Below are 22,231 nucleotides of genomic sequence, written 5' to 3' on the forward strand. Positions count from 1 at the left end.
TGATAGAATTTTATATTATTAAACCAGATATTTTATTTATTTTATTTTAATTAATTAATTTATTTATCAAGCATATATAAGATAACAGGTAAAAGAATAACCATAATTTGAATACATGAAAAGAGTAAGAGTAAAAAGGAATATTAGGACAGGGACGGTAGGCACACTAGTACACTTATGCACTCCCCTTACACACCTCTAAGGAATGGTGTGAGGTCAACAGTAGACAGTTTAAGGTTAAAGTTTGGGGGTTTGGGGAAGAAACAACAGAGTAGTGCATTCTAGGCACTGACCATTTTGATACTGAAGTCATATTTTCTGCAATCGAGTTTGGAGCGGTTTACCCTGAGTTTGTATCTATTATTTGCTCTTGTATTGTTGTGTTTGAAGCTGAAGTAGTCTTTGACAGGTAGGACATTGTGGCAGATAATTTTATGTACTACACTTAGGTCAGACAGAAGTCGGCATAGTTCTAAATTGTCTAAGCCCAAAATTTGAAGTCTGGTGGCATAAGGTATTTTATTGCACATAGAGGAATGGAGGACTTTTCTCATAAAATATCTCTAGACTCTTTCAATTGTATTTATGTCCGATATGCAGTGCAGGTTCCAGACAGATGATCTATATTCGAGAATTGGTCTAGCAAATGTTTTGTATGCTCTAGTTAGTAGTACAATATTACCAGAGAAGAAGCTACGCAAGATTAGGTTAACAACTCTTAATGCCTTTTTGGCAATGTTGTTACAGTGGGCTTTGGCACTTAGATCTTTAGAAATGAGTATTCCAAGGTCCTTGACAGAGTGAGGGTCATCTATAAGATCATGTCCATCTAATTTGTATTTTATGCTACAAATTATATTAAATATCTACTCTTTTAACTGTTTAATTGCATAAGCCTGATCTAATGTGTGTGGCTATTTTATCTAGATGGCAATTCAACCATCAAAGCATTCTATTATCAAAGATTTAGATAATAAGATGGTTTAACTTTTTGAAAACCTTATTCCATAACTGAGTAAAATTCAGATTTGAAGCTGAATAGAAGTGGAGGGTAATGAATTTGTCTAAAAAATAAATCCTGGCCAGTCTTGTTAATCATTAAATGGCACGTCTATAGTGATTCTCAATCATCCAGGTCATGGTTGTCTAAAAAGTGCTTTTTCCAAAATGTTTCAGTTTTCATCTTCTCAGTTCTGAAGAAGCTTCTTGGAAGAGAAATGAAATGTTTTCAAAAGAAAAAACCAAGAAAGTCCAGCTGTCTTTTGGAAAAGCGTCTTTGGCACATTAAATAGCATATAGCACACTTAAAAATTATTTTCTTTAATGATTTAATGTCTTATCCCTAAAAACTATAATTACATTATTGTGGCAAATATAAATGCATCTGAAAAATCAATTAAATTGTCCAAAATGTCACAGAAACGTTTGTTCTATTTGGTCAGTCTTGAGTGTAGGCCCAGAAACCTCCGAAAATTATTGCCCAAACATAATTTTCAAGATGATAATGCAGAAAAATTAATAAATACATAACTGGAAACTAATCTTATTAACTATGCAGAATTTTATTGAATTTCAATAAAGGTGAAATCATTTCCTTCCCATTAGTTTTGGAGCATAACCCCCAATAGTCAAAGGATCAATCTAGCTTTTGGTCTGGAAAATTGCGCATATCTGATTTAATCAGATGTGGAAAGCATCACATTTGCAGGACAAAGAAGAAAAAGGCAGAATAGCACAAGAACACCCCCACTAAAAGCAGTAAAACTGTGTGAAATGTTCGCACTTCAATTTCTATATGAAGAAAGGAAGCATATGGAATATATAGGATGCTGGATCAATTGCGTAATTCACTATCAGCACATGGTCTAGTTACAGTATTTCTTTCCTAACAAGGATCAACACTAACAAAAACCATGACAGCAAAAATATAACCCCCACCTCACCTCACCCTTTTCCTAAGCTCAAGATACCTCTTTTCTGGCAGCAAGAACCAATAAAGGTCAAATGTGGTGATGTGTGGTAATGCACTGAAACTAGTCTTCCTATTTCTACCTCTTTTATTGCAAAATTCTATGGCTGTGCAGTTTAATGAAGCAATCCACCTACGGATCCTTTCACGTTTACTTGCTGCTTTGAAATGAACATGTGAAGCCACAATAGCTCCCCCTACTTTTTGTCAAGGCAAACTGGCCAAAAACAGCAAAGTTTCATTCGAGGAGTGGGTTCAATAAAGCATCTTCAAATTTACCTATTCATTGAGGCTGGTTGACATGTTTATATGAAGTCTATTAAGAAGGAGCAACTCATTTTCAGGAAATGAACCACTTTGTCAAGGTGGATCACAGCAGGGGTGGGTTCTACTTACCTTTACTACCGGTTCGCAATGGAACCATGCATGCATGCTTGCACTCTTCTGCGCGCGCACAGAAGCTTCCTAATGACAAATATTGGGGTTGGTGGGCGGAGCCTCCCGCCGGTTTGACTACCTGTTCTATAGAACCGGTCCGAACCGGGGGTAACCCACCACTGGATCACAGACAAACTACTACAGCTTTAGAGAGTAAAGTGTTAATAAGCCTGGGAGTAAATATCACCACGCAAAATTAGTGGGGTGTTTTCTGCACTTTCAGGAAGTTCCCTTGGAATGTCAAAGTATCTAGCTTTCATACTGTTTTAAACGACATTTTCACAAGAAAATACATATCCTCTACTCCTCAAAAAACAGAAATCAAGGACCTTTAGGCACTGAACGGTGGGCGCAATGGTGACAATTGACAGACACCTTATTGGTTAAAAAAATGTTTATAATAATGTGGATATGAAAGTTTAAAGAAATAATTGCAATGCAACAATGTGGACAATTCAATAAAATTCACTCCATGTTATAACTGAAGAAAAAAAATGATATAAAATGTTTTACAGATAGTCCATCATTGCGAACATAGGTAAATCATATAATATATAATGCTTGGAAAGGTTGTGATACAGAAGGAATATTTTGTCAAGTAAAAAAGCCCTCAAAACTACTGGAAAAAAATACAAACCATTATTTTAAAAAAAAAAACAATTTTGAATTAAATCTTCACTTTTTGCTACTAGTATTTGCTCCAGAACAAACAAATATTGATGCAATCATCAGTTGGTTATAATGGGAAGGAATTTATGTAGTTTCCCAATGTTATTTTTACTGGTTTTGCTGTCTTTTTGGATTTTGTTCTTTTTGTTTTGTTTTCTCATGCAAACCTTCCTCTCCCACCCCCACCCCCCTTTTTTTTCTCCTTTACATGATTACATGCATTCACCCTTGGAACAATGACAAATAGCAGTGATACCAATATTACTATCTTGTTTAGAGTTTTTAATAGAGATTTCTACTTATTTCTCGCGAGGAAATAACAAACCTAGTTCTATGAATGATTGAAATGATGAATTTTAGATTTTATGATTATTATAAGATCTTCATTTATTGATTGATATTTTATTCTTTATCCATTCTGCTCCTTTCTATCTTTTTTTATTTATTTTAGGTAGTTATTTATTCTCTTCCTCTTAATAATTTTTGTTGTAATAAATATAAAATATAACAACAGCACTCATATTTCATTGCAAGGTATGCAAGGTATTAGATTTGAAAGAATCTGATTTTTTTTTTTAAATGGAACAATTAAAAAAAGGATGATGGGCAACTTTTATTCTAGCATAGGATCTTATTTCCTCTTTCTACTTGCCTAGAGATGTAAAGATGTTAACATTTAAAATCTGTTTGTGGAAATAGGTCTCCCGTATACTGGGAGAGTGGTTTAGGTCAAGATTCTCCAGGACCACCAGAAATTATTAAATTAGCAGCCTGGACTTTAAAGGCTCCTTTCCATTCCTTTCTATCTGTTTGGCTAGGATACTTTTTTTTTTTTTTAATGACTCACTCACCCCCCCCATGAATGGCATTCACATATGGATAGAAATGATACAAAGATCCTAAAAGCTCTTTGCTGCTATTATGTGAAAAGATCTTTGTGCTGAATAAATGGAAAGCTTTTTTGATAAAGAAGAGGAAGAAATAAAACTGATACACTCATAAGCTTAGAAGAGATGAGAGTTATATTAACAAGAAAAAAAGAAAACTTTAATAGAATGAAGAGACTAGATGACCTTGATTCTAAATTGATCTAAGAAGGTTAAGAAAGGTCCGGCCAGTTACTTTTTGAATCGGGGATTACCAGGAAATGTCTGGGTTGCAAATTAAAGTTCAAAATAATGGCAAATCATTTCCAGTCAACAAGAAAATGATGCTAATGTTGTGTCCCAGAATCATTGATACTTGAGTCGGATCTGTTGGAGATACAAAACAGAGGCAGATAAAAAGACAGGAAAGGAACCCACAACTAGTGTATAATTGTAAATATGCCAGAAAGTATCAGCATGTGGTGACATTTTTTTTAAAGAGGAAACTGGATTAGGACAATAATAGTGCTAATTTACAAAACACAAAGATGAAAAATGAAGGATTTTGTATCACACTACCGTGATACAATTGGATCAATATGTAAATCATGTGGTTTACTTTTTTATATATAATTTTATTAAGGATTTTAATTACAATAGTAAAATCTAACGCAAACAAAGAATACAAAGAGTGAAAAAGGCAAAGGAGAAGAAAAAGAAAGAAAAAGAAAAAAAGAAAGAAAAGATAAAGAACATACAAGAATATGATAAGAACATAAGGATAGTCTAGACAGCAAAAAGAATTAGATAAATAAATTACTACTGAACTTCATCCCAAGTACAAACAATTTTTTTAACTATTTACCTTCTCTTAGTTTACAACCAATGGTATCTTCATCCTATATCCCATCCATTATCTATAGACACATCTATAACGTATCTTCTTTTGAGTCTTAGTTACAACAAAAAGTCATTACAAAAGGAAGTTTTGCAAAACTTAGTGTCCTTTAAAAGATGCTGACCATGGTTGTGAACAAAATGGCTATTATGATTATCTCTCAGTACTCAAGACTTGCCAGGACTATTGTCTTCTGGCCTGCTCACAAGGATCAACTGTTCAAAAGGCATATGAGCAATTTCCCATCCCCTCTTTGTCTATAGAGCAGTGGTTCTCAACCTTCCTAATGCTGCGACCCTTTAATACAGTTCCTCATGTTGCGGTGACCCCCAACAATAAAATTATTCCTAAAACCATTGAAAATATTATTTTCTGATGGTCTTAGGCGACCCCTGTGAAAGGGTCATTCGACCCCCAAAGGGGTCCCGACCCACAGGTTGAGAACCACTGCTATAGAGGTTCCATGAACAGGTCTACTCACCAGCTCTTTGTTCCTTACCATAATCCTTGGCTCTACTTTTAACAGAGCGGATTCATTTTTTCTTCCAGGAGTCCATAAATCATATGATTTGCAATGTAAGGTCATAATACACATTTACTCATTTGCCCGTCTTGCTCCCACATGTACACAAATTATCGCAGTAGAAATAGTAGTTGTAGACTCTGAAGAGAAAGCAGAAGAAGAGGAAAGGGTGAGGAATAACAGTATTTAGCATATAAAATATAAAATATTCCACAAAACATAAATGGAGATTTGTACTACTCCTGATGAAATCTTAGCATCCTTCAGAAGCAAGATCAGAGAAAAGGGATTCTGAAAATAAGGGCATAGAAATATATGTAGAATAATAGATTTAACACCAGCCCCAAAGTTGATTTGTCTTGGTCCTTGACAGCATGTTAAACCAAGAAATTATCATCAAGTTTGACTGATTTCTTTGAACAGCGATAATTAGCATGTCCAAATTTGAAAGACAAAAGGCTTTTAAAAGGGATATCACCCCATAGATGTCCAGAACTGATCTGCAAGGTGAAACATTTCCTAATAAATGAAGTATTTTATCAAAAGCTAAGAAAAAAGATTATGGTTATCAAAGAAGGTGAAAGGACTTGTAGACATAAAATCAGAAGATAATTGCAAAAGGGGCTGCAAAAAGTCTAATATGTATGACAGCATCAAAATTAGATCTGAAGTACTCCTCCAATAAATTGGAGAATAAATTTATGGATTCCTGCTGTCATCACATAAACTGCAGTTACTTTCTATCTGTAAGACTAACCTACCTCAGAGGTAGGTTAGTCTTACAGTTGTAAAGATTAAATAGGAGGAAAGCAACATGCACTAATTCGGGGTCCACTTAGAAAAGTATTTAAAAAGGTGCATCTCTTTTCATTATACCAAGTTGTAGGAAAAATACCTCTAACTGTGGGTTAGGGTTAGGATGGAAGCAATAACTATTTTGTTGTTTTAAAAACCCTTAAAATCAAGATTATCGCATTAACAGTAGACTACAATCCACTGTTTAGGTGTTGCAAAGTTGTCCTAAATTGCAGACCCATAGAAAAATATACATGTATATCCCTTATTAGAGACTGAGGAATGAACTGATTGATAAAGTGAAATGAAATACAGAAACTTCAGAGACAAAATTGAACAAAGCTTGACAAAATCAATTGTTTAGGTTTTATTTAACCATGTTATATATGCAAATCAGTTAATCAGCACAAGTACAGTATATTTGCCGCTATCATCCAATCCTCATTTTGTCAATGGCTGTCAATTCGTTCCCAATTATCAGCATTTCATTCATCTTCTGCATTACATTTTATTATCATGTACTTGTTTACAATCTTCCTTCACAGATTGTTAAAAGGTATTTAAAAGTTTTATAATATGGTCTCTATGATATAAATCTACTAACACTAATTTTTAACTATACAGTATAATTAAATTTAAAATCGCCACATTTTATTTAAATTTCACCGAAGGCAAACAAAGCTATACATCTTGTACCAAAATTGCTGCAAATAATTATTTAATTAATTGGCATACATTGAATTGAAAACATTCAGTGACTAGATTTTGGAGGTAAGGTAGTAACCTTACCTCCAAAATCTAGTCATTGAATGTTTCCAATTCTGAACAAATAGCAAGAGAAAATGAACAAAATACATTTGTTAATAGTATAATGTTCATGAACTTATAGAAGCTTTTGCATAATAATACTTGTTGCAAAAATGACTAGGTTACTTATCAAAAATTAAGCCAAAAGCTAATCAGAGATCTAATTGCCCAATTTTCTTTTCCTTATTTATTTACTTACCTTACTTTCAATAATGCAAAATTAAACAGAAGTTGTGCACAATTCATTTGGGGAGGAAAGAAATGAACACTCATTAAAGAGTTAAATGGAAGAAAAAGGGTACCCCCCATCCAGATTATGGCAAAAAGAAAAAACAGTCCAGATACACACAAAACAGACACAAAATGGCCAGAGCTTCAACCCATCAACATAGGCACCATCTTGACTTTTCTTATCAGACCCTCCAGATTCCCATGGCCATAGGCAAGAAGGAAGAAAGAAGTTAGGACCAGAGGGTGGAGCAAACAAGGGGACAAAGCAAATAATATGAAAAGAAGGAAAGGGAAGCAGGAAAAGCGAAGGAGATTTTTTCTCTCTCTCCCTCCCTCCCTCCCCCTCTTAATTCTCTCTCTCTCTCCTCCCTCCCTCTCCCTTTCCATTCTCTCCCTCCCTCCCCCCCCTCAGATTCTTTCTCTTTCTCTTGTCTGCCCTACCAGGTAGACCAGAAAGGAAACACATGACAAGATGATCTAATTCTACTTTACTGTAAGGTTACATTAACATAATCCAGTAAACCTGAAAGTACAAATCCTCTGCTGTCTCTTTCTACAGTCTGAGAGTTTAGGATGCAACTTTTTTGTTTCTTTTTGTGCCTATTATGCAGCTGCATGTTCCCACCCCTTTTTATCTGATCATTCCCTAGGCTGCATCTCTTTCCAGTGGCTCTCAAACCAGTACCACACACTATTACGAATTATCTGTGCGCAGTGTGGACTTGAGATTTTCTCTGGACATAGGTGTGTGTGTGTGTGTGTGTGTGTGTGTGTGTGTGTGTGTGTGTGTGTGTGTATGTACACTTCTCCTCTTTACCTATATATATAAAGCAGAACTAAGGAGTACAAACTTCAGAAATCTGGGTGATCCTTAGATGGCGGTAGACACGTAAAGAAAACTCACTTTATTTGTGTCCATTTAGTGGCTGTCTGGACAGTTGCAGCCAAGGCATTGGTGGCTCTAATGAAGAGGGAAGCAGAGATGCCTCACTATGGACCTTATTTGTTTGTTTGATTGTATATTAAATTTGAATGGCCATCCAACTCATATATAAATGACTTGGGGCAGCTTACATTATTAAAATAAAAACCATAATACTCCACCCCTTTCTGTTGTCGGAAAACATCAGCTACAGAGAACAAGATATGTGACATTACATCCCAGATTAGAATACAATACATTCTATATTTTAAGATGTATAGACTTCAAGTCGCAGAATTGCCCAGCTAGCATGCCGTCTGGGGAATTCAGGAGCTTAAATTTCACACATTTGGCAAAGTTGCCAAGTTTGAGAAAAGTGATTTAACACGTATACCTGACCTATAGTCAGGTTTTCTAACCTTTCAAGGTAGTGTATTAGTCCCCCTTAAGGGATTGTGATTTGTATTCTTTCTAATCCAACAGAATGTTGGAAAGAAATTATATAATGGGGCCAGATTTTCATATCTTTGTCCATCAGTAAATTAATTCACAAAAAAATGAGCAGAATGAGATAAATTTGGTATGCAATGCATGGGGGAAGCTCAGAAAAGAAAGATCAGGCTTGAAAACAGTCTGATCTGGTCTGGATAGCAAAATATTTTCCCCAAATGTTCCTTAAAGCATTGTTATGGAAGAGCAGCAGAGCTGTGGCACGGAAGGATATCACTTGCCAGGGCATACAGGTGCAAAGCCACAACAGCTCAACATGCAGGATGTGCACGAATAAATCCACACTTTTCTTCATTATACAGCAGGAAATACAAACAACTTTTACAGCAACTGCTGATAAACAGATAGAAAGGCTTCAAAATATCACACACTGCATGCATTTCCTACCTTGGTAATAACGGAATTTGAAAAACTTGTAGCATCTGTCTCAAACCTGCAGGAATAGTTTGACTGAGAGCTGAATCTCTAATGGAACTGCTGAAAATGTATTGTATGACCTTAAAGAGAGAAAATTTATTGAGAGGAGGAAAATCTGTTACCTGATGTTTTCACCTATTTTATCATCATCATCATCATCATCATCATCATCATCATCACCACCACCACCACCATCCAGATCAACACTATTTTTAAAAAAATGAGCTGCATTCACACAGCTAAACAATCATTATGAATTATGGCTTAGAACAAATCACTCCTGTTTCGCTTCTCATGTCTACAGCAGAGGTTCCTTCTACAGATAGTTCATTATAATTTTTTAACCAGTTATTTTGGCTTCCTAATTAAAGATGGATTCGGAAATTATTGTTTGTTCTAGCAAAGTGGTGAATAAATCCTGAATTTTGCACTTCACTTTATATATACCACCAAACCTACTTGGGTGATTTCTTCAGAACTTCCTACTGGCAGGTGAAGCAAAGAAGAGAGCAGAATTTGCAATAGCCCAAGCACTTAAGGCAGAAGTAACAGGGATAATATTGGCAGAGTTTCTCTATGTTTAACCTGAACAAGTAGGTTATAAACCAGTGTACAGGCACAGACATCTATCAAACTGTCTGAGCCTCATTAAAGTTTCCTAAGGCAACATGGGCATGATGTATATAGGGCCATTCCAACTTTTACAGATTGGTATTACTGTAAAGAAGACAAATAAGAGCTGCAGCAAAATGTGGCAGCACAGTATAACTAGGGTTAGTCAGCCAGTCGTCCTCTTTTCCTGTGTGTTATATTCTTTTCGTCCCCCATCCAATCATGTATTCTACCTGTCCTTATTAATCCCTCTTCTTTCTGGGAAGCATATCCTATTAGGGTTTCCTTTTTCTATCACTAGTTCTTTGCATTTGGGAAACCTTCCCCCACCCCCCATTAGAAAGTGCTGCTTTTTAGCTAACCAGAAATCCACACTCATATTCATTTCAGCACACAGAAGGTAAGGGGCTTATAACCAACTTTAATGTTATGAAAACTCCATGTTGATGTGAAGGCTGTGGAAAACTGAATGCATGTCTGATTTTTTGAGACCTGTTATGTTATTCCTTTCCTTACAAAAGATGAAATGTTTCAAAACGTTTTCCTCTTGGGAGAAACTGATATAGCATAAATAACATCTCTCTCCCCTCTCCAATTCGTTCAAGATGGCAATGTGTGTGTGTATGTGTGTGTATGTGGGGGGTATTGAAGGCCAAGGGATCTGCCAACTGGGTTGTGTGTTTGTGAGATTATAAAAGGTTGAACTCTGACAAAAATCAGAAAAAGAGAATTGGTAAGAATATTTACAAGTGAAGAAATCAGATGTTTTCCCTTTTGTTGTTATCAGCATGCTGTTGAGGAGATAAGGAGTTGGGTCAGCCCATCTCTATGGCCTGCGATGGTCACTCACTTCTTCGTCTTTTGATTCTCTTAAGGAAAAATGCAAGAAGCTGCTGACATTTCTGCTTAAAAGGAAGGATCAATAGATATTTCTTGCTGTCTGCCTCTTTGACCTTATTGTCTTGTGGAACAGAAAGGAAAAATAGGGAGTTGAAGTGTAAGGAGGTGTGTAAAGAAGAGATTTGTGCAATGCAACAACTTGGACAAGATCACAGGTTCTTAGTCAACACGCACCAGGTGTGATGCTACTCAGTTGTTTCCCCACTCTCAGACCACTTTTGCTTATTTCAGATTCTTACCCTGCTTCTAATATCTCACACTCTTTCAAACCATCATCTCCATATTGACAGGCAAATGTCATCCATCATTGAACTGACATCCAATTGAGCCTGATTGTAGAAGTATAATTTAGAATCAATGGTTTGTGTGGTTTAAGGTGGTGCCCTTATTCTGCCTTGAATCTGGAAGAAGCTCAATTTGCTGCTGCTATCTGCTCCAGAGATGGGCAGAAGTGATGTGATACATGTTCACCATGCCAGGAAAGCACACTCAGTTCATGTACAGGAAGGTCTATAAAGCTGTTTAAATAAAGAGGAATCCAGGAAGCAACATGTATCACAGCTTCAAAAATTTATTGAATATGGGCAGGGGGGTGGTCCTCCCTTTCTCTGGCTCTGATTTCCAGAAAAAGAGCAAGAAAGCAAGAAATGAGATTTTCTGTGTGCTTTAAATCATGGGTTACTTCAACAAGGAGCAGTGTGTGTGTGTGTGTGTGTGCATGTGTACACACACACACACTGGGTTGTCAGGTGAATTGTAATACACTACCCTTGTATTCAAAGTGATATTTCACATGACAGACAGAGGCCACTGGGGGAACCATTAAATAAGGAGCAGCGTTGACCTTTATATTCAGGATCAAAGACTGGAAGAAAGTCCTAAGTAGATCTCTCTACCTTCCATGAGCTACTCCAGCAAGAAAAGGGCCATATCATTTAAGAATGGGCAAGAAGAGAGCTCCCAATTTCATTGCTCAATGAGAAGGGATAAACAGGGAGAGGGAGGCAGGGAAAGAAGGGAGGGGAGGAAAACATTTCCCTACACTTGTCAGAGAGATGCCAAACTCTCGGTGAGTGGGCTGAGCGCAGCAGATGCTGGGATGAGATGCCAAAGCAGCTCCTCTTTCCCTTGCGCCTTTGGGTGCTTATAAATTACCCCGCGCCTTCAGCAGCCTCCTCTTGTCGCGGTAGCGGGCTGCGTGCGCTCATCACTCTACTCCGTTCCAGCGCGCGGGGTCTCGCGATTGGGGACCCTCCAGCGGTATCGGCGAAGAGTGAGCCAGGGCTGAAGAGGCACCTCCGTCTCCTTCCTTCTCCCCGGCACGAGTGGCGAGCAGGAATCTCCCAGACTCCCACGCGCTCTCCCCCGCTGCCCTCGGAGATTTGTTGTCGCTGCAGAAGAGTAAGAATGAATGAATGAAAGAAAGAAAGGGGGATAAAAAGAAATAAAAGAAGGGAGGGAAAAAAAGGGGGAGGGGAGCGACCCGCGAGAAGACCGCAAAAGAGACGACCGGGAGGAGCAGAAGGGAAGTTGATTCGAGCTGGCATAGACGGGAAAAAAAAAGTCGATCGCCAGCCGCAGCATAAAAGTGTGAGCGACTCCACTCAGCCTAACAGCAGCGGCAGCCACAGGTGCCCCAGACGGGAAGCCAAGCCGTCCACGACAGCAGCGCGGAGCAAGGCTCCCGGAGCTTCGGGATCTGGCGAAGGAGATCTGCCCGCGTGCCCCTCCCGGTCGACGGGAGGAAGAGGGCGACAAGGCCCCACGGACGCGGGGAGGCTACCCCGCGGTGATTTCGGCTGGAAGAGGTTCCCGACCCACCATCAAGATTTTGTCCAAAAGCAGGCAAGAGGATCGCCCTGCGCTGAGCCGCCTGGTGGGCAGCAGGCGCCGGCTGATCGCGGCCGGTGCGCTAGGGGTGGTCATGGTGCTGCTGCTGGTCATCCTCATCCCGGTGTTGGTGAGTTCGGCGGGAACATCGGCGCACTACGAAATGCTGGGCACCTGCCGGATGGTCTGCGACCCCTATGGCGGAACCAAGGCGCCCAGCACGGCGGCCACGCCCGATCGCGGCCTCATGCAGTCGTTGCCCACCTTCATCCAAGGCCCCAAAGGTGAGGCCGGCCGTCCGGGTAAAGCCGGGCCTCGGGGGCCCCCGGGGGAACCAGGTCCGCCGGGGCCGGTGGGCCCGCCGGGAGAGAAAGGGGAACCCGGGCGCCAGGGTCTACCTGGCCCCCCAGGAGCGCCGGGCTTGAACGCGGCCGGGGCGATTAGCGCCGCCACTTACAGCACGGTGCCCAAGATCGCTTTCTACGCGGGCCTGAAACGCCAGCACGAGGGTTACGAGGTCCTGAAGTTCGACGACGTCGTCACCAACCTGGGGAACCATTATGATCCGACGACCGGCAAGTTCACCTGTTCCATCCCGGGCATCTACTTCTTCACCTACCACGTGCTCATGCGGGGCGGCGACGGCACCAGCATGTGGGCTGACCTCTGCAAGAATAACCAGGTGGGACCGGGGAGAGCTCCAGGGCGCAGAAATGAACCCCGGCGGAGCGGGGAGGGGGCGATTCTAAATTTTCTCGACCAAGTTCATCCTGCAGAGGCAAAAATTCAACTACTGTCGCTTGCCCGCTTGGGGTAGATAGCTGCATTGGTTGGACTTCTGCAGGTTGCATTTCCGCCTCGCCAGCAGCCGCCTCTGGCCGAGTTTAGCTAGAGAAAGCGGACCCAAAAAAAAAATTAAGGGGGGGAAAAACCCACTCAATGGACACAGAGTTCGACCGGTAAGTGTTAGGAGATCCTGCAGGAAAATAAAAGTAGCGTAGGAAGTTGAAGATCCAGTGGGAGCAAAAATAGGTTCCACTCTGCAAGCACAGGAAGGCTGCAAGCCTTTGGGGATTTTTGCACACTTTTGAAGAGGTGAGTCTGCATCTTTAAAGAGAAAGCCCCAGGAGAGATGCTCGCATGGCTAACAGAGCTCTGGGACCTGAGGAAGCTGAAGATAATCTGGGAAAGGAGCTCCATGCAGGCTCTGTGGGTAACCCAAAAGGCAGGATCTTGGTAGGAGTTTAGGCTAGCAAGGAGACACTTGAGAAGATGGTGCGCTAGACCCAAACCGAGTTTACCTACCGAGTAAGACTACGAGGACAGGCCTAGGCAGCAACTCATTCGGTGAAAATGTTAATAAATATTAATTCCCCAGGACGGGGAAAAAAATCCCCTCTCCTACCTCGATTGTAATCTTCTGTTGCTTTAGATTGCTGGGTTCAGAACAGCAGCAATTTATCAAACAAGGCAGAGAATGTTTGAGGTTTCTTGATTTTTAACTCCTGGTTATCTTGGAGGCAGGGATATATTATTTATTTTGGGAAATTACAAACAAATAAAGAGGCGCGCGCGCGCGCGCATCCCCCCACACCTTTTTTTAATAGAAATGGTTAGTCTGAGAAATCCTTATTTGGATGCGGCTGTTAACGATTTGTGAGAACGCTGCACGCTATCGGTAATGGTCGTGTACACGGGGATAGTATACATGGGAATAGGTGTACACGGGAATAGATCTGGGGCTTTAATCAGGCTTCACTGCATATGTGTGAATAGCGAAGTAAAGTTTGCAGCCTACTTGTGACGACTTGAGCTTCCCCCAATCTAATATCTTCCGGCTGTCTTCGAGATCTCCAGGAGCGAAAGTGGAAGGCAACTGTACCACACATTACGCCCCATTCCCAAAACAGGATACCCATGCCTGGCAATAGGGGGGTGTAGCGTCCGGAGGGCATCGATTGAAGAGCTCCGCCTTGTTCTTCCGTGAATCACCTGCCATTACGCCCACAGTAAGTGGGCCAAGAAACTGGTTTTCGCTCTTTCAGTACCCCCCTTTTTCTGATGGAAGACGCCGGCTGTTGGATACCTGGAGTCGAGGGGGGAATGTAACAGTCTTGGGGTCAATTATTTAAACTGCGCATTTTAAATTGTTTTCTGAGACGAGCAGGCGGGAAGAGAAAATTTCAGGAAACTTATTGCGCCCCAGGACATAGGAAAGGGAATCTAACAAAGAGTTTAAGTAGATGGGGATAAGGCGGACGTGGCGTTGGGCCTGCTGGGAAGCATTTGCTGTCGCGTGCATTGCCCATATGGACACGGGAGGGAGCGAGCAGTGGAAAGGGAATCGTCCTTCCAGTACCCGTGGGCATGTGGGCTGAGCGGGCCAGTGGGCGATCCACCTTTTCATAGGAAGCAGGCGAGAGGAGACCCTAATGGTTTTAGGTGCGGGGCTGTAACTTCAGAAGCGTCGCCGCATCCAAGAAAAAGCAATTTATATGACTCCTGCGCGACAACGGAGAAGTTGCTACAGTACTTGAGACAGTTGTGGAGGAAGAAGGAAACCAGGAGCGCCTGTTTCAACTGGGCCTGTTAGGAAGCGCCTTCCTCCTCTTCCTTAAGAGGTTTGCATCCGAAATGAAAGCCGGTTTCGCTATCCGAGAAGCCCTCTCTTCCCCAAGTCTGCACGAGGCGCGGGCGAAGCTTGTCTAGAAGCCCCGGCTCGTTAGAAGAGGCTTAGGAGGAGAGACAAGGCTGGACCGCGCTTGGCGGGTTGGGCAGTTTCTTTCAACCGCGCCTAGCTAGCAATGAGGAGAGCGCGGGCTTTTCCCAAGGGCCTCCTGGCACGGCGGCCCAGACTGGAAACAAAGAGCCCTTTATTAGTTCCAAATGCTCCCGGGGACTTTTATCATTTACCCGGGGGTGGGGGGGTGGACAGAGTTTTTGAGATGAATGTCGAACCGGGTGGCAGCCGTGCAAATCTCTCCTTCAAAGCCCCGTTTCTGATAGGACTCTCTCCATCTTCCCTGCGGCCAGGATCCACACCACTCACACCTGAGCGTTTTCGAAGGGGTCTCCGGCAAACCTACGGGCGCTTCCTTAGGATACCAGGCACGAAGAAAATGGGTGAAGAAGGGAAACGATCCGTGTGGGTATGGGGGGAATGTTCTGCCGGCGTTACAGCTTCAGCGCACTTTTGGCAGAGTTTTAGGCTAAAGGACAGTAAGTCCGAAAGAAATGAAAAAGACAAAAATAAAAAATCCTGGAGAAACTTGGGAAGGTGGGAGAATTATTCCCAGTTTTATAAACACAAAATTAAGCCAACACTTTAGCATCCCATAATGCAATATCTGTACATACTTATTGAGCCATAACTCCCTTTGGGATTCCAAATAAGTGCACTGAGAATTGGTATTTGTGAGTTTATTTCTAGCTTACTAAATGTTCAAGACTTGGAATAGACAAAGTGAAATCAATGCTAAAATATAATTAAACTAAGACCCAGTTATTTTAAACAGACAATCTCCACTTGATTTATTGAAACTTTTGGTCTTAAAAGTTTTGTCAGAAATCAGGTTTTGTTGCCATGTTCTTGAAACTTTCTAGAGAAGGTATAATTGTTCTGCTTTCCCCAAGTTTATTGGCAAAAAGTCAAAGGAGAACTCCTCCCCTCCCGATACTAAAGATCATGAAAGTTTATAAAATGGTTTATAAATTTTAATCATTCTACATTCTACATTCACTACATTCTAGTGTTACCTCTATATATCTTACTTACATGGACAATAATGAATGCATATAACTATAGATGTCATCTATATGCTAATTGTTTGTATTCATTAATGTCTGTGTAAATGTGATTGATAATTATATGGCTAAGAAAAAAAATAGTACTCATGATTAGATGGATTTGTTCCCACAAAAATTCAGTGGTTTATGGATGAAAATGAACCGTGCAAAGTGAATGTCCAAATAATTTCGTGAAAGTCCAAGTAAAATTATAATTTGATGACATAATGCTATCTTGTAAGACTTGTCTTAATTCTACTGAATATGTTGATTTCACAATCCTTATCAGGAAATACTAAAAGAGTTTACATTTAGAGTACAGGTAAGCATTGTGTGTGCCAACTATGTGTGAACTGTTGTACTGAAAACATAAATGGCTATTTTCTCTCTTATGGCCAGTTCTGGTTTAAGAGATACCAGAAATAATTCATATTTGCTTTTTGTTTATGAATTTGTGTTAAAAGTATAGTTAGAACAGAGCATGGTTTTTCTGCATTTAACCAATATCTTGCAAAAACTCAAATATGGAAATTAGAAGATATCCTATTCCTGAAAAGAATAATGAAATTGGAAATTACTGAAGGTTTTTTTTTTTTTTTTTTTTTTGCAGAATACCAATGTGCTGTACCCAGAGGAGCACTTTTTAATCACCTCAATTTTGGATTGACTGCTTATTACAGATGGGGTCATCAGAGGATGATAAATTAATCATACATGGCTTTTAACCTTGTGTTTATATCTTCTGACTAGTACATGAAAAATAAAACTATGGAACCATACACAATAATCAAATAAACTAAAGTCTCACTCGTAAATACTATATATTGGTTTACACTTATTAGTTAATGTACAGTTCCACATTTATATCAAGATTACAAGGAAAACTTTTTTCTATTTAAAATTTGACTGAAATAAAAACAGAATAAAATCTAGTGCATGGCATGTTGTATGAAAACAAATGTTCATATTACTTGAAGATAGACTAAATCTATAGCTCCAGACACTTATAAATTAATTCAGTCACCAAACAAACAGGCAAATATTGATCTTACTAGTACTGAATTCAGTTCATATTTATGCAGGCATAAGCAATCCTTAAGCCAATTTTTTAATATTGGTGACTAGCTGTAATCCATTGATATTCTCAGGGCAATGATTTGATCTTATAGCATTGATAGCTAATGAACTGTGAGAATTGAATTTTCTATACAAATTATTGGTAGGGTGGACAAATTATCTTTTAAAAAGAGGGCAAAGTGTTATAGATTGCATAGCAATGAGAAAAATAACAGTCCTGAAATACATGCAACTTGTAAGGGAGAAAATATTTAAGAGAAACATATTGAATATTTAAAGGATTCCCACATAGCTTATTGCTTTCCTTAATAGTTAGCATAAATATAGAACTGCTGAGACTACAACATAATTAGTTTGTTTGCAGTTTAACTGTCCCTGTATACCTTTATAACCCAACGAGGTGAGCAGTCATGAAACTTATGTAATGTTCACCACATTGTTTTAATTTGGAGATGCCTTTAACATGTACAGTAATACAGCTTGGACTATTCTTCTGAGGCTGTCCTTATAGGTTTTAAAAAGATTATGCTATCTACTCACAACAGCAAAACAAAAGAGAAAAAGCTATAAAGGTAGTACACTGAGTATGGGATTCAGGTTAATGCAGATGCAAGGCCCAGTAGCTAAATAGAAAGCTTATTGCATTGTTCAAACTGTTTTTTGAGTTCCCTTATTATGGTTTCTATTCTATGGTAGTGTACAGTAAGCAATACTATGCATTTATGTGACATCTGTCCATTGCCTCATAATGTATAAAGCTAAAGCATTTAATGCTGAAGGTAGAGTTTATGTCATATGATAAAAGCACCAATATTATCAGCTGTAATATCAAGCATCATGCAATTCCAACAAATATTTAGATGAAGCACATGGAATTTGAATATAATTTAAATACTTAAACCTAATGAAATGCAAACACTAACTATTTCACCTCACATTGCAATAATCATTCACATACACCAAAAGGTATCATTTTCCTCTTTGTTATTTAGAATTATTACCTCAGAAAGAGCATAGATCCAAAGGATGTGCATTTCAGACATTGGTATTTTAAGATCCTCAGCCGTTTATAGCTTCTTCATTTTTAGGAAATATCCCTTGTGATATTTATTGATTAAAGAGTGGTCAAGACAGATCACCTCAATAAATAGTAAATTATTTCTGAAGCAATGAAATCAAAAATTGGACTGTTTGGGATATTACTCTACATTATGGCAGCTTAAATTGGAACGTGTTCAAGGTAATTACAAATCTTATAAGCCTTCTTGAAGCTTGCTATACAATGCAGAAGAGGTTTTTTTCTGCTTCTGTGATTTCTAAGCTTTCTAATCCGCTGTGTGATCTTGCACAGTAGGAAGTCTTGTTAACATTTCTGTACTAACATGGAACTACATATAAACATTTAATTTGAAAACTTATCATATATACTTTTGAAAGACATGTATAGGCATTTTTTAACATATTGTACTTCTTCCAATTCCAAAATTATCTAGAGTGTATATCAAGTCTTGAATTATTTTTTTAGTTCAGACATCCAAAAGCATTAAATCATAAATCTATTAAAAATAGGATAAAACTATAAATACATTTCAAAAATGGTCATCAAAGGTTAAATATTTATGCATCTAAAGTACATATAAATGATCTGATGCAATTCTTGTTTTGTTATATGTTGAACTGATATCAGAGGTGCTAGCAGCTTCAAATTGTCTATTTGTTAAATATAGTTAATCCAATATGACTTATATTTTAAAACAAATCTTGAGCTTGAGGACTTAAATAATTGTATATGACTAGAGTCTCAAGACTGTGCAATATATATTTCAATATTGATTTTATGAAAATCTTTTAATATTAATATTAAAAAGTGAGTTACCTGGTGATTTCATACTCATGTTGCTTTTTCAGATGATCCATATTTCAATTTGATCTTTTTTTATTGAAGAGCATTAAGTTTTTTGACTCAGATATAAGAGCATCAATGGATTATATGCTGACTACTTTCACGCTTCTATAATCTTGAATCAAGATTCAAGGCCCGATTCGGATATAGAACTCATAGGAATCATACACAATATCATATTAATACACCTAGTTTCATCTGGTGAAAAAATCAGTAGGATTATATTATTGTAATCTAGTGAAATAATGTAATGTAATAATGAAATAGCTTTTGCATTATAATTTTCCATATATTATTATTTCAAAAGCCATATATTGCACATCATTTTGAACTTCCATGAAAAATATATTGAAACTTGTAAAAGTGTTGAGTTTGCAAACCCAAATATATTTAAAGAATGACAGATTGGGAAAGGAGGTTAAAGTTGGCAGTTCACAAAGATAGCTGGTTAGAAATTTGGAGTAATCATTTTGAATCCAGCTCATTGTTAAAACTCATGTTTCTCAGCAGATCATATGAAACTAAATGGAGGAACGTCCATGCAGGCTAGCACAAACTTTAAAGAAGATTGTGTATGAATGTGAAAAACAAGTGGCATGCTAAGTTAGTTTAAAAGGATTTCAGACCTGTTAATTATTTTTGCTTAGGGATGGAATAGTCAGACAACAAATTATTTGTTCGTAGTTGTAATAGGCTTTACTACAGCTAAAACTGGCTCTTTTGTGAAATGTTGATTGCAGTGGTAAAGGGAAAAAATACCAAAAATATATGTTGGAACTTGCAAGTGAACATACAGTTTCATTCCTGAGTGTTGACAAGTACTAAAATTATGAACAGTCTTTTTTTCTGTATTTTATTTAGGTGCGAGCTAGTGCCATTGCACAAGATGCAGATCAAAACTATGATTATGCCAGCAACAGCGTGGTCCTACATTTGGAACCAGGAGATGAAGTCTATATAAAATTAGATGGTGGAAAAGCACATGGAGGAAACAACAACAAATACAGCACATTTTCTGGATTTATAATTTATGCTGACTGATATTAAACACAAACTAAATGACATTCTAATGATCGATTCTCTTGGCAAAAATAAAAAGATAAAGAAAGCCCAAGGGATATTGGTCATAGACTCTTCAGGAGTGAAGCCAAATGCTACCTAACCCATATCTGTACAACCCAGAGAAAGATGTTTAAAAAAATAGAACAAAGTGTAAGAGGTGTGTGATCTACTATCACCAAAGCAAAATAGTCCTTGTTGTTAATGTTCATGTGAATGAAGTTCTATATAAATCACAATTTTTTATAGAGAGAGAGGAAAAAGCACCAAATTACTTCTTAAGCATATGTGATATCCTTGGTGTGCTATGATTTCATGCTGCTTTTCTTCATCCATCAGCTTTGGTGCTTATGACTTATCTGCTAACTATGAGCCAATTCTGAGTATATGATGAAGAATGTTTTTTCAATAAAAGGAAGATGTAAGAGAAATTCTGCTGTTCCCTCCAAGGAATATATTTGCCTAATATTTCTGTTCCTTGGCTAGCTAGAAATAGGAAACAGGGCTCCTTCAAAGCTTAGCTCTATTGTTGTTGAACTTAGATGAAAATACAACTACAGCACAATTGTCTCATTTTCTGTTATTGCTTCAATATTATGCAATTGTTAATATGTAATTCCTTACAGGCATACCCCACCTCTAGAACCAGGAGGATTGTCCCATTTAGTTTAATAGAGTAAGAATAGTCCACAAATATATGAAGTCAATGGGCAGATTTCTGTATGCAAAGCAAGAGTTAGAAACAATAATAAAACAACTGCATTCCATGAAAACAAAATATGAAATTAAAAAAAACAACGACCCTATATTCTGGGACTAGGAGTGTTGGCGGTATTATTTCTAATTATTAAGAATATAATTTGATTACTCTTAAGAAATTAAAAGGGATAGAATTCATGATGTAGATACTCAGGAGCAGCAGTTTGGTATGAGTTAAATCATGTTGGGCATCATCTTAGTTAGAACATTGTAAAAAAAGATTGTAGAAATTTTTCTTACTGCTTCTTGTCAATTACTAAAGAATTTAGCAGCTTTTTTCAACACTTAAGTTTGCTCTTTCCCACAAATCTCATTCTGCGTGCCATTTACAATTCAATTTACAATTACAGCTGTATGCAAACTTCACCCCAGTAGTGGAGCAGTGACATAATATAGGTAGTTATGGATAGAACTAATTAGATGGGCTTTTCAAATCTAATTTGCACAGGGTAATTCTGCCCAGTTTAGCACTTCAGGAAATATCCCACTTACAGTTAGCTGTATAAACTGGGGGTGAGGGGTGGGGAAGCTTGAAGCACAATCCTATGCAAATCTGCTCAGAAGTAAACTGCTTTAATGGTAGTCTCTATGTGGTGTTTTGTTGTTCTGTTGTATCAAAAGAAATGCCACATAAAACTCCATGATGCTATCAAGTATCTTTGGGACTGTGACCTGAAGATATGTCAAGTATTATAATAGTTTATAATATAATAATCTTGCTCACAATTTGTGTTAATATTACTGTATAATAGTTACAGACTACATTTCATGAAAGTCATCTAAAAATGAATAATCTCCAAATAATCCAATATGTTTCTAATTATTCTCTTTTAACTTAAATGTCAAGATTTTATACATTAAAAACTTATAGTCTATAATTAGGCTCTGAACTCAGTAATGAGACTTCTAGACTTAATTTGTTTACCAATTTAGAACAAATTAACCTGTGATTCAAATAGGACTTACTTCTGAGTATTTATGTACAGGAGTGCATATTTTAAGATGCCAAACTTGTAAATGTGATGTTTCATTATCAGTCCAATGCAAAGAGATACTCAGAGAATATGAAATAGGATTGTGTAAAATATGTGTAAAGAGATTTTCAAATATGGTACATTTAAGCCTATTTTTGTGGAATGAAGAGAATCAACTATTTCAGTTATATTCCATAAACAATTTTCCATATATTTAATGATTTTATATATAATATTCTTTGAAATAACTGAAAAAGTTAAAATGTATACTCCGAGACTGAGTCCT

At 38.2% G+C, this 22,231-nt stretch overlaps 1 protein-coding gene and 1 long non-coding RNA gene across 3 annotated transcripts; one reads left to right on the forward strand and one right to left on the reverse strand.

Annotated features, from left to right (window-relative positions):
- Positions 1-3,343: 3,343 nt before the first annotated feature.
- On the reverse strand, positions 3,344-12,802 carry LOC117655117 (uncharacterized). The gene is made up of 4 exons (XR_015734066.1): positions 12,652-12,802; positions 9,016-9,125; positions 5,340-5,503; positions 3,344-4,329 (listed from the first exon to the last, which is right to left on the reverse strand). It is a non-coding gene; the product is annotated as an uncharacterized LOC117655117 (long non-coding RNA).
- On the forward strand, positions 9,888-20,269 carry C1QL3 (complement C1q like 3). 2 transcript variants are annotated; one of them, XM_034402216.2, is made up of 2 exons: positions 9,888-13,069; positions 16,784-20,269. In XM_034402216.2, exons 1-2 carry the CDS (start codon positions 12,482-12,484, stop codon positions 16,838-16,840), a joined length of 645 nt encoding a protein of 214 aa, XP_034258107.1. In that variant the 5' UTR covers positions 9,888-12,481; the 3' UTR covers positions 16,841-20,269. The 2 variants fall into 2 exon arrangements, with proteins under 2 accessions (XP_034258107.1, XP_034258106.1); XM_034402215.3 differs by having other exon boundaries at positions 20,015-20,269.
- Positions 20,270-22,231: the final 1,962 nt, after the last annotated feature.

The sequence above is a fragment of the Pantherophis guttatus genome, chromosome 4, assembly GCF_059756535.1.
Source record: "Pantherophis guttatus breed Tessera chromosome 4, ASM5975653v1, whole genome shotgun sequence".
NCBI classification, from domain to species: domain Eukaryota; kingdom Metazoa; phylum Chordata; class Lepidosauria; order Squamata; family Colubridae; genus Pantherophis; species Pantherophis guttatus.